General features: G+C 46.1%; 1 protein-coding gene across 6 annotated transcripts in view; it reads left to right on the top strand.

Moving 5' to 3' along the window:
* Nucleotides 1-17,948, top strand: part of DRP2 (dystrophin related protein 2) — a 73,512-nt gene that overhangs the window by 33,515 nt on the left and 22,049 nt on the right. For all 6 annotated transcript variants that reach the window (XM_048514065.1, XM_048514067.1, XM_048514066.1 and 3 more), the window contains 11 exons: nucleotides 2,356-2,512; nucleotides 3,109-3,229; nucleotides 6,955-7,223; nucleotides 7,934-8,080; nucleotides 9,148-9,226; nucleotides 10,188-10,248; nucleotides 11,596-11,657; nucleotides 12,750-12,824; nucleotides 13,724-13,925; nucleotides 15,424-15,509; nucleotides 16,668-16,825. In XM_048514065.1, the coding sequence (XP_048370022.1) occupies nucleotides 2,356-2,512; nucleotides 3,109-3,229; nucleotides 6,955-7,223; nucleotides 7,934-8,080; nucleotides 9,148-9,226; nucleotides 10,188-10,248; nucleotides 11,596-11,657; nucleotides 12,750-12,824; nucleotides 13,724-13,925; nucleotides 15,424-15,509; nucleotides 16,668-16,825 (1,417 nt within the window). The remainder of the gene's footprint in view (nucleotides 1-2,355; nucleotides 2,513-3,108; nucleotides 3,230-6,954; nucleotides 7,224-7,933; nucleotides 8,081-9,147; nucleotides 9,227-10,187; nucleotides 10,249-11,595; nucleotides 11,658-12,749; nucleotides 12,825-13,723; nucleotides 13,926-15,423; nucleotides 15,510-16,667; nucleotides 16,826-17,948) is intronic.

Here is a 17,948-nt window from a genome sequence, read left to right as displayed (position 1 = left end):
CCCCTTAGGCTGTGCAGCCGGCCCCCAAATGCGTAGCCCACTCCGGCTGCCTCCTGCCGGCTGGTGAAAGAAGCCTGGCCCCTTTGGCCCTGCAGCCACTGCCTTCTCTTGCCCCCCCCCCCCCCCCAGCAGCCCAACATCAAAAAGGTGGGGAGGTGGAGGAAAAGACCTCGGCTGGGCCAGCCACATTCTTTTGCAGCAGCCAGGTAAGTGGGTGGGTGGGGGGCGCATGTGGCAGTGGGGCAAACCAGTAGATAAATTAATAGAATACCACCACTGGCTCCACCCTCAGTCAGGCTCCACCTGATTGCTCATTGGCATTTAACTGTGCCCCTGCCCTGAACACCGAAGGGAGTTTGGGACTGGAGCACAGTTGCGGGACTGGAGCACAGTTGCGTGCAAGCCACCATGACCCTGCAATGTACCCCCAAGAAAGTGGCACCTGGGGTTCCAGCCCCTTCCATGCCCCCTCACTACGCCACTGATGCTCTCTCTCTCTCTCTCTCTCTCTCTCTCTCTCTCTCTCTCTCTCTCTCTCTCTCTCTCTCCCTCCCCTTCCTTAACCACACTGGTTTTTTATGGAGATAAAATGGTGATGATCCATAAATGTCACCCTAAACTCCTTGGAGGAAGGTTAGGGGGAAAATGTGATAACTGTGTCTACTGGACCAATCTTGTCCTCACAGGGGCTCCATCTCACTTGCAACAGTAATTTTCTCCAGAGTGCAATTCTCTGAGCACTTCACACCTGCACATGCAGCACTTACAGAATCACACCTAAAATGCAGGACATTGGAAGCTTTATTATACTGTCAGACTTTTGGTCTATTTTGTTCACTACGATTTGTTCTGGCTAGTAATAACTTTGCAGGGTCTTTCATAGCTAATCTGAGATCTCTTAACCAGTGATTGACCTTGGAACTTTCTGTGTCAAATAGCCTCACAGCTTGAAGTTAAAGGGATGACTCTTTGCCCATCACACCTTCCTTGCACTTAGAAAAGTTATACCTGTTATTAAAAAAGCCATTGATAAAATTGTTAAACTAGTGGTTAATGTAATCATTAAGACACAGAAGCCCTGCCAGCAAAAAATGTGGTGTTCTTAGCCTAGCTTCCCTTCAAAAGGAAATACTTAGCTCTGGTTAAGTTCCCTGTCTCCATTGCTGATCTTCAAAATTGACAGCATCAACAGAAAGTGTCCAGTCCCTTTTCAAGAAAACCCACTCTCTGTCAACAATATTTCCTAAGAACAGAAGAAAAGCCCTGTAGTATTAGACTGGGGGTCCACAATGTGGTGTCTGGAGGCATAAGGCACCCACCAACATCTTTTCTGGTACCAACCAAGTGTTTTTAGGAAGTAGCTGGGACCAGGTGTGGCTTTGGCCCAATGAGGTTTCTGATTGACTATTGCAGATAGGATTGAGTGTGCAAATTTTAAAAATGTCGCTTTGATAGCTGCTGCCACCACAGCACGAGAAACTGCACTCTGTTACTGAAGTTACGCTGTGACAATAATTTTGTGACTGGCTCCACCTCCTGCCGCCGCCATTTTGTGGCAGCTATTTTGTTGCCGCTACCATTCTTTGTCAGAATTCCAAATGTGCGTGCAAGCTCAAAAACGTTGGCGATACCTGGATTAGACTGAGGGTCCATCTCATCCAGCATCTTGTTTCCTACAATGGCTCCCTAGTAGGGCTGTTGACTCCGGGTTCGGAAATTTGTGGAGATTTGAGGGGCAGAGCATGTGGGGACTTCAATTTGGTGAGGGGAGCGATGTCAACAGGGCATGACACTACAGAGGCCACCCTCTAAAGTAGCCATTTCCTCCAGGGGAACTCATCGCTGCCACCTGGAGCTCAGTTTAAATTCTGGGAGAGGTCCAGGCACAACCTGGAAGTTGGCAACCTTAATCCTCAGATGTTTCTGGGATGCCCACCAGCAAGGCATGAACCTTCTTCTGATGCTTGTACCCGGTAACTGGTATTCAGAGGTCTACTGCTTCTAGAAGTGGACATTCCAATGGAGCCATCTTGGCTGATTGTTATAGACCAGGGGTCTGCAACCTGCGGCTCTCCAGATGTTCATGGACTATAATTCCCATCAGCCCCTGCCAGCATGGTCTGCAACCTGCGGCTCCCCAGATGTTCATGGACTACAATTCCCATCAGCCCCTGCCAGCATGGCCAATTGCTGGCAGGGGCTGATGGGAATTGTAGTCCATGAACATCTGGAGAGCCGCAGGTTGCAGACCCCTGCTATAGACACACCTGTCCTTCATGGATGCACCTGAGCATTGTAATGGGATGGTCTCGTTTGCCTTTGTTCACTTCCACTGCCTTGTCTTTGCTTTCTCAGGGCTCGTCTGGAGGCCTTCTCCGACCACAGTGGCAAGCTGCAGATCCCCTTGCAGGAGATCATTGACTGGCTCAGCCAGAAAGATGAGGAGCTCTCAGCTCAGCTTCCACTCCAGGGGGATGTCGCCCTGGTGCAGCAGGAAAAGGAGAGGCATGCGGTATGTATAACTCTGCTAGGTCACTCCCTTTGGGAATGTCATCTCTGACTAGAGAGCCAGCATGGTGTAGTGGTTAAGAGCAGGTGGAGAACCGGGTTTGATTCCCCGCTCTGCCACTGTCCGAGATTCGCATGCGACTCAGAAGCCATGGTTTGGCCACCCCTTTTTGATGGCATTCCATCTCCTTGAGGTCACTTCCTCCCCAGGCCCTTCCCTCTTCAGGCTTCACCCCCCCCCCCCAAAAAAAAATCTCCAGGAATTTCCCAACAGTTGCCAACCCTAAATATAGACTTTAAATCCCATTTACTGTAATGAAGTTTATTTCCAATCAAGTGTGTGTAGGTTGCAGTCTACCTCACCTTTCTTTCAAGGGTTTGGGTCCTGCATCATCTCCTCTACTCTGTGCTGGTATGTCTGTTTAGGCATGAAGGTAGCGTGCATAAATTCAGCACATCTTGTTCTAGTGTGATGGTGTTTGCAACTCTGGCCAGCACCTTCACTTCTCTCTCTCTCTCTCTCTCTCTCTCTCCCCCCCCTCTCTCTCTCTCTCTCTCTCTCCCTCTCCCTCTCCTTCTCTCTCTCTCTCTGTCTCATAGGCATTCATGGAAGAAGTGAAGTCTCGGGGCCCATATATTTACTCTGTCCTGGAATCGGCTCAGGCATTCCTCACTCAGCACCCATTTGAAGAAGTGGAGGAATCCAATCCCAACAATAAAGGTTTGCAATTCTGTCCTCCCTTCTCTGTTCCCCAACTATCACCATAATGCAATTTACAGCAGCCTCTGCTGGATTCCTGCCCAGCCAGAGCCATGAACGGCAGCCAGCTTGATGCAGCAGCTAAGATGTATTTGCTTCCACGTTGGCCTCCTGACTTCCCTTGGCACCTTGGAATGATCTCATAATCCCTCTGTGCCCTGGATTTCCCATGAGTGTATTAGAGAGTATTATCCTGCCCTTCAAGGGGATATGTACAGTTACCCTTATTTTCAGATCATGCTTTGAAAAATGGATCTGGGAAAAAACCACTGAAGGTATTTATAGGTGATTTCTTTGAAGAGTTTGGTTCTAACAGTATTCTGGGGTACTTCAAAAGCTTATTGGAGTTCACCAGTGAGAAGGGGAAGGGCATAACCCAGTGGTAGTCTTTGCTTGCAATTGGCAGAGGCGTAGCTCCAAGGGGACGGGGGGGGGGGCACAATGCACCAGGGTGTGTGTGGCAAGGGTGTGGCAAGAGCGTTCTGGGGCGGGGGCGGAGAACGTACCGGTGCACCGGGCGCTTTCCCCCTTGCTACGCCTCTGGCAATTGCTCCTAGATCAATCGATCATGGCCTTCATTTATGCTGGGCTCAGGGCAGCTTCCAACAACATACATCACAATATAAAAATATGTAATATATAAATTAGAAACATACAATTTAAAACCACAAATCCCAATTTGATTTCAACAGATAAGAATCACATTTTGTATCTACTATATAACAGTGATCTCAGTGATGAGCCAGCACAGTATAGTAAGAGCAGGTGGGCTCTAATCTGGAGAACCGGTTTAGATTCATCATTCCTTCACATGAGTGGCTTATTGGTCCACTTCTACATTCCTGCAGGGTGACCTCAGGCTAGTCACACTTCTTCGAGGACTCTCTCAGCCCCAGCTACCTCACAAGGTGTCTGCTGGTGGGAGAGGAAGGGAAAGGAAATTCGCAAGCTGCATACAAGTCTCCTTACCGACTTGTAAGTCTCCTTACAGGAGGGAAGGAAAGGGGCCATAAATCCAAACTCTTCTTCTTCGGTGGTGAGTTGATTTGTGGGGATGGTAAATAACACCCAACCACCACTCAAAGCAACAAAAACCTCCAAAGATTGGAGACACGGAGGGAAGAAAAAAGGGCAGGAAAAGGGCAGGAAAGACAAGGGAGGTGAAGGGAAATTTCAAAATGGAGGAGTATGTGAGAGTTGAGGTGTGAAAAGAAGGATAGTGTCAGAGCAGTAGAGAAAGGATGCCTAGTATCTAGTCTAGTCCCCCCTCTGATGTCTGAAGTTAAGAGGCAGCACAAATTCCTTCACTTCCAACACACAGACCATTATTATTATCATTACTTGTGAATCAGTCCATAGACAGCAAGCACGGGGAAGACCATCTTTTGGGTTTGAGAGATGCTTAGCAGACAGTGCTGGGCCAGATAGATCAGTGGCCTGTCTCTGTCTGAGGCAGCTTTGTTTATATTCTGGAGATCAACAATGGAGGGGGAAATGGAAAGGCTCGCTACCCCACCTCTGCAGTGCCTCATCCACAGAGGCATATTGTCAGCTCGAGTGGCGCAACGGAGCAGCCTAAAAGGCCGGGCCAGCATGCCGTAGCAACTTTGCGTGTGCACTTAGAACACCCCCCAAAAGCCAAAGATTCCTTGGCAGGGAGTTAGGAGAGGTCCGTGGCTGCTGAAGAGGTTTTTTTCAGCCCTTGGCTCAAAGGCCACCATATGAAAGCACAAAAGGGTTTTTTTTTTCCCCTTCCAGATGAATTTGGCACCATCACAGAAGCTTTATATTATTGTCGCCTTTTCACAGAACTACAAGTCCCTGGCTGGAAGCAAAGAACAATCATAGCGGGTTCTTTAGCAGCAAAGCACTCCTGGCTTCACAATGTGTCCAGCTAGGGCTGTCAGCCGCCCTGGAGGGAAATGCCTTGTTCCTTTAAGGACATTATTTACTGGAATAAATTATTCCCTTCCTTCATCTCTAGGTGATGTTATCCAACTCCTCTGGGCAGGAATCACGGGGGGGGGGGGGGGCAAGGATGTAGCTCAGTGGTGGGATTCAAATAATTTAACAACTGGGGTGTTGTATGGTTTCCGGGCTGTTTAACAACTGGTTGTTTACAAGCACCATTTTAACCTGGTGCGAACCTGCTGAATCCCACCACTGGAGTAGCTCCTTCCAGCTCCTTCATTGTGCAAGAGGCTGATGACCCTTGAGGTCATTTCTAGCTCTGTGTTGTTGTTTTTTATAGAAGCAAGCCTTTACTGGCATAGACAGCAGTACAACAATAATAAAAACAGATTAACAAGCATATACAATACAGGATATACATGTTAGGACGAAGGAAATCTACTGGCATTTAGTAATTTCCAGGAGAAAGTCTGCCACTATCATACAGAGAGAAGGATCAGGGTTGTCCAACAAGTAGTGTAATCTAAATAAATCGGGGAGGTCGGGTAAATGTAAAGGAGTGAGATTCACATACTTGGATCTGATTTCCTTGAATCTGAGACAGTGAAGTAATTGGTGGGCCAGAGATTCAACTGAGCCATCGTTACATGGGCACAATCTTTTAGCCTTTTCTTGCTTATTAAATCTGCCATGTAACAAGGCAGAAGGCATAACATTGAACCTGGCAAGCATTATGGCTCTCCTTTGAACAGGGTTTATTAAGCAATATAGCTCTGTGTTTTTATGCCACGAAAAAGCTTTAACTGTTCATTTATGAACGTTATGGCTCTATTCAAGGAGCAGAGGATTTTTTCCCAGGCCTGTTGGCAACCCCTTGTACAATAGCCATGCATACCAGCAAATGTACAATAGCTATGCATATCCGCCCGGAGCCTTGCAGGGATAGGGCAGGATACAAATCCAATAAAATCAGCCAAATTTTGGTGCTGCTAGCCCAGGGGTAGGGAACCTGCGGCTCTCCAGATGTTCAGGAACTACAATTCCCATCAGCCCCTACCAGCATGGCCAATTGGCCATGCTGACAGAGGCTGATGGGAATTGTAGTTCCTGAACATCTGGAGAGCCGCAGGTTCCCTACCCCTGTGCTAGCCTAAAAATTGCGCCCCTTGCAGGCCAAAAACTGAAAAAACACTAAAAAATACAAAAAACCACAATTGGGGGCGGATCTTCGGACATGTAATGTGGGGGGTTTGAACCCAAGAAAAAACACCCCCCCGACACCGCATCCTTGGAGCTCACCACCTCCCTAGGCAAGCTGATTGCACTGTTGCACAACTTGTACTGTAAATTTTTTCCATAATATCCAGCTGGTACCCAATTGGAAAATTGGGCTTTCATCCAAGCCAGTATTTATTTACCATGAAGAAAACTTAAAACCAGTTTGGGCTTGTTTTGTAAATATGGTCTACCAAAGAAGCCCTGATACATGGAGCACTCATGTGCTGGCAGCCAGAATCCACTGTCTGTGAAAATGAACTTATGCCTGTGGTACTCGGGTTGCAACCAGAATGGAGATTAAATAAGACATAATACACAAAGCATTAATTCTGTATCTCCCATCTCCTAATCCTTCCTCTTCCTCCATCAACTTGCCTTCACTCTCCCCTCCCTCTCACACTCCATTTCACCCTCCCGAAAGCTCCTCCTCCTCCTCCCCATGAAGTCACACCTCCCAGAATCCAAGGTCCTCACCCTCATTGGTGCTCCCTTTGCAGATGTCTCCCCAAGACACCGCATCCAGAATGTCAGCCGTTTTGTGTGGAAGCAGGCGACTGTTGCCAGCGAGCTGTGGGAGAAGCTCACCGCCCGCTGCGTCGACCAGCATCGCCACATTGAACGGACCCTGGAGCAGCTGCTGGAGATCAAGGGCGCCATGGAAGAGCTCAGCATCACCCTTGACCAAGCAGAGAGCATGCGAGAGACATGGGAACCCATTGGTGACCTCTTCATTGACTCGTTGCCAGAACACATCCAAAACACCAAGGTAACCTTGATTAAGGGCCTTGTGCATGTGGATTAGCTGGAAGGAGACAGATGGGAGATGCTTCCGTATGTCACTTCACCAGGCAGATTAATATTTGAAGCTGCCGCGTGCTGATTTTATTCATTGGTCTTTTCTAACTGGCTCTCCAAGGGCATTCTGAACCCTTCTACCTGACATCCTTAAAATGTCAGGGACCAAATGGGGACTTTAAGATAGCTATGGAGTCTCAGGGTACAATCCAAACGAGGTCTACTCAGAAGAAATCTCCATTATGGGCCGTACTCCCAGGAAGTTCTTGGGATTGCACCATCATTTAGATGAGAACTATGTCTTATATTGTCTTGGTTTGTACAAAACAAAAGTGAAGCCCACCTATATTAGCAGAGATGAGAGATTAAAGTGAGAAAGCACAGTTGGTGCAGAAATGAAGAAAGATTGGGTGGTGTAACCTAGCGGTTAAAGAGATGGGTGTTGCCCCCCCCCCCTGTCTATAACAAAGTCCCATCTCTAGGTGGCTAAAAAAAATGGGCCATGCATTTTTGCCCTGTTCGTTCTTCAGTTCCTATTCCATCTTCAAAGTTCATTCTACATGGAGATATATTGCACACAACACTTGCTTGTATTTCCATACTGAAGGAGCATAAGTCATTCATTTTATTCCTCTCTTTGTTGCCTGCATCCTGTGTTGCATTCCTTGGGGTGGGATCCAGTTGTTTCAAGAGGAGCTCTCCCCTATGAAAGATGGAGTGAAGCTTGTGAATGACCTGGCTCATCAGCTTGCTATCTCAGATGTCCACTTGTCCATGGAGAATTCTCGTGCCCTGGAACAGATCAACACCCGCTGGAAACAGCTACAGGTGAGCAAAGACAGTGGGACAGCTTGAGAACAGAGGAACAGGAATCAGTCTAGTTCCAGAATCTCAGCGAAGGCTTGGTTGGGGTGGCTGGCTTGTGAAAAGCAACCGACAGATATGTCCCTTAACACAGGAAGGGACGCAGAATGGAGTGGCTGTTCTGAATAGCCATATTCAGCCTACCTAGGTCCAACTTTAAACTGTGGGCTTCAGAGGCAGGGCCCAGTTTCAAGCTGGACCTGGCCAGGCCAAGCCCACACCTGAATGCTGGGCTCAGTCTGGCCAGGACTAGCATTCGACTCTGCACCTGCCTCCAGACTCCATATGGGTCTCAGAGGCAGCAGGCGGCACAGGTGCAGTTCTGCACTGCCTGCTGTGTCCCAGACTCATGTGGAGTCTGGAGGCAGCCATATTTTTTTAATAACCTGAACCCAAAAATACCAATACTTCTTTTTGCCTGCCCCTAGTCATCAACATCAAGTTTTTAATACAGTCTCAATTTGTAGTCAGTGGTGTATCTGGGGGGAAGGGGGGGGAACACAGAGAGGTCATTTGACCTAAAGAGAGGTCATTTGAGCAGCAGTGGCGTAGGAGGTTAAGAGCTCGTGTATCTAATCTGGAGGAACCGGGTTTGATTCCCAGCTCTGCCGCCTGAGCTGTGGAGGCTTATCTGGGGAATTCAGATTAGCCTGTGCACTCCCACACACGCCAGCTGGGTGACCTTGGGCTAGCCACAGCTTCTCGGAGCTCTCTCAGCCCCACCTACCTCACAGGGTGTTTGTTGTGAGGGGGGAAGGGCAAGGAGATTGTAAGCCCCTTTGAGTCTCCTACAGGAGAGAAAGGGGGGATATAAATCCAAACTCTTCTTCTTCTTCTTCTAAATACCATTTTTGGTGGTGGGGGGTTGCTTGTGGGGGCGAGGTGGGAATTTCAGCTGGGTGTGGCATCTGGGGCTTTTCCCGGGCACCATTTTGTGGTGGTATGCCACTGTTTGTACTGCAGCACTGAAATTCTGTTTTGGCTGAAATGTTACATACTTTTCCCACTTTGATGTTTCAATCCCCACTTAGGTTTCTGTCAATGACCGGCTGAAGCACCTCCAGGATGCCCACCGAGACTTTGGGCCAGGATCACAACACTTTCTCTCAAGTATGTGAACCAGGTTGCCAACCTAACAGAGGGGAGAGGTGTTCCGTGTATATTTTCAGGCCTACGTATACAATATGAGATGGCAGAATTCTGAATTAGTAAAGGGGGAAATGCTACTTCAGGCTGCAATGAGAATTTTAAAAAACTTTAAAAAATATTTTTACACTATTCCCCCTCAATACATTGATACATAAATTAGAGCATGTTAGTTCAATAGAGTTCAATAACTAAATTGCTTACATTATCAGGGGATTGGATTTTTTCTAATTGTTTAAATTTTTCCACCAGAAAAAGTTACAAAGAAAGAAATTCAACAAGTACGAACATAATAACAATAGACTGACCTGTGCTGATATCTGGTCATTATACTGAAGGAACACAAATTACAATTCAAAATAAAAGAAAAATGGATTCATAAACAAATGCATGGATTCATAAACAAATAGATTTAACAAAACCTTTCTACAGTCATACTATTAAAACCATATAGTTATTGGTTTGAGATTATTTGTCAGTATCTATATATGTTGAAAAGATATGCATATATTTATGCACTAGTTCTTCAAAATTATAGTGGCAACACATAAACCTAGGCAGAATTTTACCTTTTATTATACTTAAAATAGGGCTCCCATTTTTCTTTAAATTCATGTTCTGATCTTCTGTTCAAAAAGTTAGTCAATTCTCCCATGCGAAAATACTGTCTTATTTTGTCCTCCCAATTTGGGGACTGGATTGATAATTATGGATTTTATGCTTTTGAGGAGAGGAGCAGTACTGGAGAGAGCTAAGAATGTCTAGGGAGAGAAGGTTAGTGGGGTTATATTATATTATGCATAGTCCTGACTTGGAATTGAAAGCACCCTTGAGTCACAAGGGAAAGGAAGGGTATAAATATTTTAATCAACAAACATGCAGATTGTCTTACCCGTAATCTTCCTCTCTCTTTTCCCCCTTACAGCCTCAGTCCAGGTCCCCTGGGAAAGAGCAATTTCTCCCAATAAAGTCCCATACTACATCAAGTGAGTTTCCAGCTGTGGCAGAAATAGCTTCCAGTCTGTCATGCCCACGTTTATTGTTGGCAGTCTTGAATTTCCTGATCCCTTTGTCCGCTGCAGAATCCATAATTTGTTTTTGTTGTTGCACCCAGTAAGATTTTAAGTCCCCAACTCGGACCCCCAAGAGCAGTGGTGGGATCCAAAAATTTTACTAACAGGTTCCCATGGTGGTGGGATTCAAACTGTGGCGTAGCGCCAATGGGGCTGGGCGGGGCACAATGGGGGCATGGCCTAGCATTCCGGGGGCGGGGCATTCCTGGGCGGGGCTGTGGCAAGGACGCAGGCGCTGTGCCGGTCCTTGGGCAGGAAATGAATGCAAACAGGCGCAGGCTGCTATGCGCGCCGGTGCACCTCCTGCTAGACTGCTTCAAGTTCTGCGCGCTACTGCTGAGAGGAAGGGCGTAACTAAGGCAAAAATCACGTGGCAAAATCACCAATTAGTAAGTAACCCCCTCTCGGCACACACAAATAATTAGTAACCTACTCTCGGGAACCTGTGAGAACCTGCTGGATCCCGCCTCTTCCCAAGAGGCATAACAAGCCTTCGGTATTTCTTGATCCCATGTATGGCTTTGTTATATGGCTTTGTTTCAAGGGTCCCCAACGTTCTTGAACCTGTGGGCACTTTTGGAATTCCAGCAGGGGGTAATGGTTGCAAATAGAAAATGGCTGCCACAAGAGGTGGAGCTAACCACAAAACATCAGGTAGTGAGGTTAAACATAACTCTGAAAATAATTATTCAAAATTTCAGGCAGAATCTCTGCTTAACAGGATGCATTTTAAAATGAACATATGATTTTAAAATATTTTCTTGCTTACACACAGTTTGCCTTCAGTCACAGAGTGAGGATCCTTTTGCTGTGGCGGTTGCCGAAGTAATTTTTTAAAAAAAGATCTGCACAGCCAATCAGATCTCTAGTGGCCAATCAAAAGCCTTGCCAGGCAAAAGCTCCCCACCCCTTTCTACAATACTTGGTAGGCACCCAGAAAGTTGTTAGGTTGGCACTATGGACTCTACCAGCCCACTGCTTTATTTCATAGCTGGTCTTGCAACCCTGTCAATATTATTTTTTATGGTTGAAGCATCTTCTCGATACTATGGTATCTACCATGAAGCCTGAATGTTCATCCCTGCTCCTCACTTCCATCTGCACATGGATTTCCCAGGACATTTCTGTCCCTCCATATCTTACAAGATGTACACACAAATACATCTATGCAAGCTGTAAAATATCTTTCTGATTTTCCGTGTCATGGATATGGCCATCAATTACTTAACCTTCCACGGTCCATCTTGGTTTCCTTTCCAGCCACCAAGCACAGACAACATGCTGGGACCATCCCAAGATGACAGAACTGTACCAAACGCTAGGTAAGAAGAACCTAATCCTCTTATGGCACAGCTGAGTTGTGTGTATCTTTGGTGTTTGCTGTTCTCTCTTGCTTTGGAGAAAAAATAAAGAAGAAGAAGAAGAGTTTGGATTTATATCCCCTGTAGGAGATTCAAAGGGACTTACAAGCTCCTTTCCCTTCCCCCCTCATAACAAACACCCTGTGAGCTTGGTGGGGCTGAGAGAGCTCCAAAAAGCTGTGACTAGCCCAAGGTCACCCAGCTGGCGTGTGTGGGAGTGCACAGGCTAATCTGAATTCCCCAGATAAGCCTCCACAGCTCAAGTGGCAGAGCAGGGAATCAAACCCGGTTCGTCCAGGTTAGAATGCACCTGCTCTTAACCACTACACCACTGCTAGAGAGAGAGAGAGAGAGAGAGAGAGGAAAGGAGAGGGAGAGAGGGAGAGAGAGAGAGAGAGATCCTCATGCATATGGAGGAATGTACCCATTGGCCTCACTCACATATCTGATATTATTTCCTCTGTTATTTTCAGTTATGTACTATTATGAGAGATCATTGCACCATACACACTCCTTCCTCTCCTGACCAGAAACCACCTAAACAACCACCCGGAACCCACCATGGGAAATGTAGTTTGTCATCCGAGTGGTGGATTGCACATTAAATGTGATTTTACTTACTGGTGGTGGAAAGTGCCATCGAGTCACAGCTGACTTATGGTGACCCCATAGGGTTTCCAAGGCAAGAGATGTTCAGTGGTGCTTTGCCATTGCTTGATATTCCGTGGAGGTTGCCCATCCAAATACCAACCAGGACTAACCCTGCTTAGCTACCAAGATCTGATGTGATTGGGCTAACCTGGGCTAATCTACTTAGGGCAAAAATATTGTAAGTGAAAACGTACATGAATTCATGCACATGCATGTACACACATATACAGAGGCAGTTAGCAAACTCGAGCTCATTGTGAACGCAGGCATTCATGAACCCACACAGGTATGGTATAATCCCACACATGGCCGATGGTCTGCATTTAATTACACTGGGGAAATTTCTATGGCAGATGCAAACTCGGTGGTTCCTTTTCTCTCACATACGTTTTTGCCCCCCAGCGGATCTGAACAACATCAAGTTCTCTGCTTATCGCACAGCCATGAAGTTGCGTCGTGTGCAGAAAGCTCTGAGATGTAAGTCCCACGTTTCCCTCTTCTATTTCTTTTGAGCAGTTCTGTTTCTTGGCTGGAATAGGGGCCAGTTTGCACCATGTATATGGTGGAGCAGCGAAATCTGTACCAAAGCAAGACAGCCACATTAATCCTGGGGTGGGGGGAGCAAGTATCCAGAAGTGCTGTGGAAAATCAGGTTATCTTTCAAATTCACCTGATACGTTACTCTTTATTCAGAGTATTTTTACCAATGTTTATCCTCCTTTTCCTTCTTTCTAGACACAGGTAGAAAATTCATGTGTTCATGCATTTGATTTCTGCTTTTCTTTGGCTCAAAAGAGAGTGGTTGGATCTCAGAAGTGTAAGATACTTTGCATAGGAATATACATTTGTACATCTATCTCATACATTACCTAATGCACGAGTCAGGAGCTGCCCAACCATGCATACAATACTTCCGGTTCAGAAATGGCATGAATCAGCGCTATATTCCTCTGATTACTGGATGGGAGTTTATACAGGGCAATGGAGGGAAGGAGGAGGTGCTCTGCATTTTCCTGGCACCAACAGAATCCAGTTTCCTAGTCACTTGAAAGTCAATCCAGAAGTTAATGGGAATGTCTCCAGTAGTCGCTAGGCAACCACGGTATCCTTCTTCCCAGGATTAGTGTTAAGAGCCAACTGGAGGCTTACAACACGCACTGCAGAACTTATTTCCAAATGCAAAATGTACTTCTCAATTGGGTGGTACCAAAAATATGATTTCCCTTCACCCTACATTGTTTTCATATCTGTCCTTCAAGATTAAATACATGCACCTGTTTGTCACAGGAGCTTGAAAACCTTCCTGTGTTCTGGCAATTGCTCTGTAATGGTTTGTTTTCTTTCATTCTTCTCTTTGTCTCTGACCCACACAACAGTGGACATGGTGACCCTCCCAACCGCCTTAGAGGTCTTCATGGAACACGAGCTGCAGTCCAGCGACCATGTGATGGATGTGGTTGAGGTGATCCACTGCCTGACTGCCCTCTACGAGCGGCTGGAGGAGGAGAGAGGCATCCTTGTGAACGTTCCTCTCTGTGTGGATATGACCCTCAACTGGCTACTCAATGTTTTTGACAGGTAGAGCTCATAAGCTAGGGTGGTATAGCGGTTAGAGTGTCCAACTAGGATCTGGAAGACTCTGGTTTGAATCCCCGCTCCGCCATGGTTACTTGATGGCTTTGGGCCAGTCACACAGTCTGGCATTACCCACCTCATAGTGTTGTTGTGAGGTGAAATGGAAGAAAGAAAAACAATCAAAGCCATTTTGGTCCTACTGGGGAGAAAGGCAGAGTATAAATGAAGAAAATAAATAAATAACTAGAGTCAGGCTACACCAAGACAAAGGATTATCTGCTACAACCCTCTGTTTCCAACCCTCTGTTTGTCAGTCCAGTTAAGTGTATTTCCTCCTTTTCAGACAAGTGTTTCCCAAATAAGGGGAGGGACTGTGACTCAGTGGTAAAGAGCCTGCATTGCATGCAGAATGTCTTAGGTTCAATCCCTGGCATCTGCAGTTAAACGGATGTATGAAAAAACCTCTGTCTGAGACCTTGCGGTGCTGCTGCCTGTTAGAATGGCCATGACTGATCTTGACAGACCAATAGACTGATTCAAGCACAAGGCAGCTTCATGGGAGCTCATGATCAACCAGATGTTTCTGAGGTTTTCATAAGTGGGGCGTGATAGCTATGATATTCTGTTTTTTTCCCCAAGCATCTGTGTGTTGAAGATAGACTGACTCTAGATTCCATTAATCCTTTTGCCCCAGGGTACAACATTTCTTCTTGAATCTCTGAGCGTTTTCCCACTTACCTTCTGCCCCGCACTACTGTAGCCAAGTAGCGCAGGGTCCCCCGGCACTCTCCACTACAGGGGCGGCGACAACACAGCCGCCCCGACGCTGCCGCTGTCGCACCCCCTCAGCGCGTGTCATTCCTGGCGCTCTTCAAAATGGCACCTTTTGATGACACCGTGCGGTGCCTTTTGATGACCCCGTGCATAGGCCTATGTCACTCACCCCTTCCAGTATTTCTGGAAATAGGAACACCATTCTATACTGCTGATGCCTTTGTTCTTTTTTCATAGGCAGAGCGCGGGGTTGTGGGGAAGCCCTGGCTCGTGCCAGAAATGACGCGTGCTGAGAGTAGTGCGCGGCATAGGGGTCTATGAGTAAGTGGGGAAACGCCCTCTTTGAAAGATCCCACTGATGGAGCTGGGGTGAAGTTCTGGTTGCACTGATTTGACATTGCATTGAGGAAACCAGCTAATTACAGGCAGGCAGATCAAATCTGTGATACCTGAAGCTACATGCATTGAGCCTCTGGCCCCGTATTTTGGCCAGCTTGGTGTTTGACAACCCTGTTTTGCTCAGTAAGAAAACCGAACGTATGACCCTCCTGGCAAGCTACCTGCATAGGTACTGAGCTTGGACCTCTAATTGTTTAGCCTGGTCTGGGTTGTGATTAGATTCTACATGCAGCTTGTGAAGGAAACCGTTACAGAACTTTCCTAGCTAGGCATAGGTGAAGCATTTGCAAACTGAACAGCCAATTATTTTTCTCCTCGTGTTTTCCAGCGGACGCAGTGGGAAGATGCGGGCGCTCTCCTTCAAGACAGGCATAGCATGTCTGTGTGGCACGGAGGTGAAGGAAAAATTCCACTGTGAGTCACCCAAGAGGGAAGATAGGAAATGTTTGCCTAACAAAGTGGGAGTGGGAGGCTTCTATATTTAGCAAGGGGAGGGGGCTGCAGCTGCGGTGCAACTCACAGGCCTATGTCACTCACCCCTTCCAGTATTTCTGGAAATAGGAACACCGTTCTATACTGCTGATGCTTTTGTTCTTTTTTCATATGCGAGACAGCACAGCATTTAAAACAAATGGCAGAATTCAGGGCACCGCTGATCTGGGTTCCCTTCCCAGGTCCCTTTTGCTTACCTACTTTGAATTATAATGAATACATTTCTTTCCTTTGCTGCAGGGTTACTGTGCCTGTAAATGTGTAAAAGTCACATAAGCTTTTTTCTAGATTAAAAGGACTTTTTTTGCATGTTACGTGTTTACAGAGAGCAGTTGTAAGATTTCCTGCTGTGAAGCTAACTCTGCTTTCTCCTACATCTTTGCTCTACTGACATATATATGCACTTTTTCCCCTAAAAAGTGCCAGTAGTCATAGAATCATAGAGTTGGAAGAGACCCCAAGGGCCATCAAGTCCAACCACCTGCAATGCAGGAACACACAATCAAAGCACTCCTGACAGGTGGCCATCCAGCCTCTCTTTAAAAACCTCCAAAGAAGGATACTCCACCACATTCCTAGGTAGTGCATTCCACTGTCGAACAGCCCTAACAGTCAGAAAGTTCTTCCTGATGGTTAGGTGGAATCTCTTTTCCTCCACTTTGAACCCATTACTCCTGTTCCTAGTTTCTGGAGCAGGAGAGGCCAGTTGAGATTTCAACAAGCAGCTGCAGGGCAGGCCCTGGGTTGCCTCTTCATGTGTAAACAGGGAAATGTGAGGAGAGCCCTCTGCAAGCCCATAGTGAAGAAAAGAGTCCTGGGGTAAGCATTCTCTGCGTAATTGGTCAGGAAGAATCAATTCCTGAGTTCCATTTTGTCCATAGGTTTTTACATCTGTCCCCAACAATCTGGAGTTCTGCAACAATTGTTTAAGAATGCTACTTCACTTTTTACACAACTTCTGAATTCCCATTGATGTTTGTCTTTCTCCTCTCCGTTGAAGACTGGCGTTTGAGCATCTCTCCTCTATCTCTCTCCATCCCTCTCCATTTCTTCTTTTCATGGTTTCCTCCTGGCCTTCAGATCTTTTCGGCCAAATGGCAAATGGCAGTGGACTATGTGATCAGCGGCATCTCGGTCTCCTGCTCTATGAAGCCATTCAAGTTCCACGGCAGCTGGGAGAGGTGGCAGCCTTTGGTGGAAGTAACGTGGAGCCCAGTGTCCGCAGCTGCTTCCGCTTTGTAAGTGCTGTTGGGTGGATACTTCATATTACATACAACCAAAGAGTTATATGCAAGCAACAAAAAACCCAAATAAGCTTAAGGTTACCACACTATAAATGCAGTGCTCTATATTAAGTGGAAACATACAATTTATAGACAATATGATAAAATACAAAAGTCCAGTCATAATGTAACAATATCCAGCAGTAGTTAGGAGTGTGTACAACATACTAAATTGCAAATGTACAATTAAATGTCTTTCACAGCAAATGCAGAATTATTTCTTCAAAGGTTTGATAGGTGGTCGGAGTGTTCATAGAGAACCAGTGGAGTGGTTTTTGTGTAACTTCATCAAAAGACTTCCTTAGACTACTCTGTCATAGAAGACTATTGAGTTTGCAGAGAGAATTCACTCCGGACAGTAGTCAGAAAATCACTGACTTTTCCCACACAGAACGTTTAAAACATTGGGCAAACTTTTTAAAAAACCTTTTTGGCTTTTTTTTGGTCTGCATAGCATGGAAAAATAAACCATTTCCGGTGAAAACAGTTCTTTCTGGGGGATTTTCTTGTTCTTAACTGCCAAAAAAATAAGGACTTTTTGTACTGCTAAATATTTTTAAGTTGTCACATTGTGACTGGACTTTTGTACTGTATATTTTATAATATTGTCTGTAGATTGTAATTGTATGTTTCCACTTAATATAGAATACTGCATTCATAGGGTAGTATCCTTGAGGTTATTACTTTTGGTTCTTTGTTGGATGGATACTTCACCCACCCTGGTGTTCCTGAAGGAATCCCTTGGTGATATGCACTGTGAATGGCACCAACTGATGGCTTAGACTAGAGCACAAACTGTGGTACTTATTTCCAAATGCAAGATGCCCCTCTTCATTGAATCGTACCAAAGATATGAAGGTGCCCTTCACTCATGTCATCAGTAGTATGGGAGCTGCTTATCCATGACTTCATCCCATGCAAAGGCCTGTCAGCAGAAAGGCAGTGGTATGAAACATTTTCCCACAATTGTCACCTGGCCAAGATCAAGGGCAGAACTCAAAAGTAGAGCACCCATATAACCCGTCTCACTCACATGGTACTAGGCTTTGAAATGTTAAAGCGAGCCAAAGTTTAGTGG

The sequence above is a fragment of the Sphaerodactylus townsendi genome, linkage group LG13, assembly GCF_021028975.2.
Source record: "Sphaerodactylus townsendi isolate TG3544 linkage group LG13, MPM_Stown_v2.3, whole genome shotgun sequence".
In the NCBI taxonomy this organism is placed as follows: Eukaryota; Metazoa; Chordata; class Lepidosauria; order Squamata; family Sphaerodactylidae; genus Sphaerodactylus; species Sphaerodactylus townsendi.
This window is presented reverse-complemented; position numbering and strand designations above follow the sequence as displayed.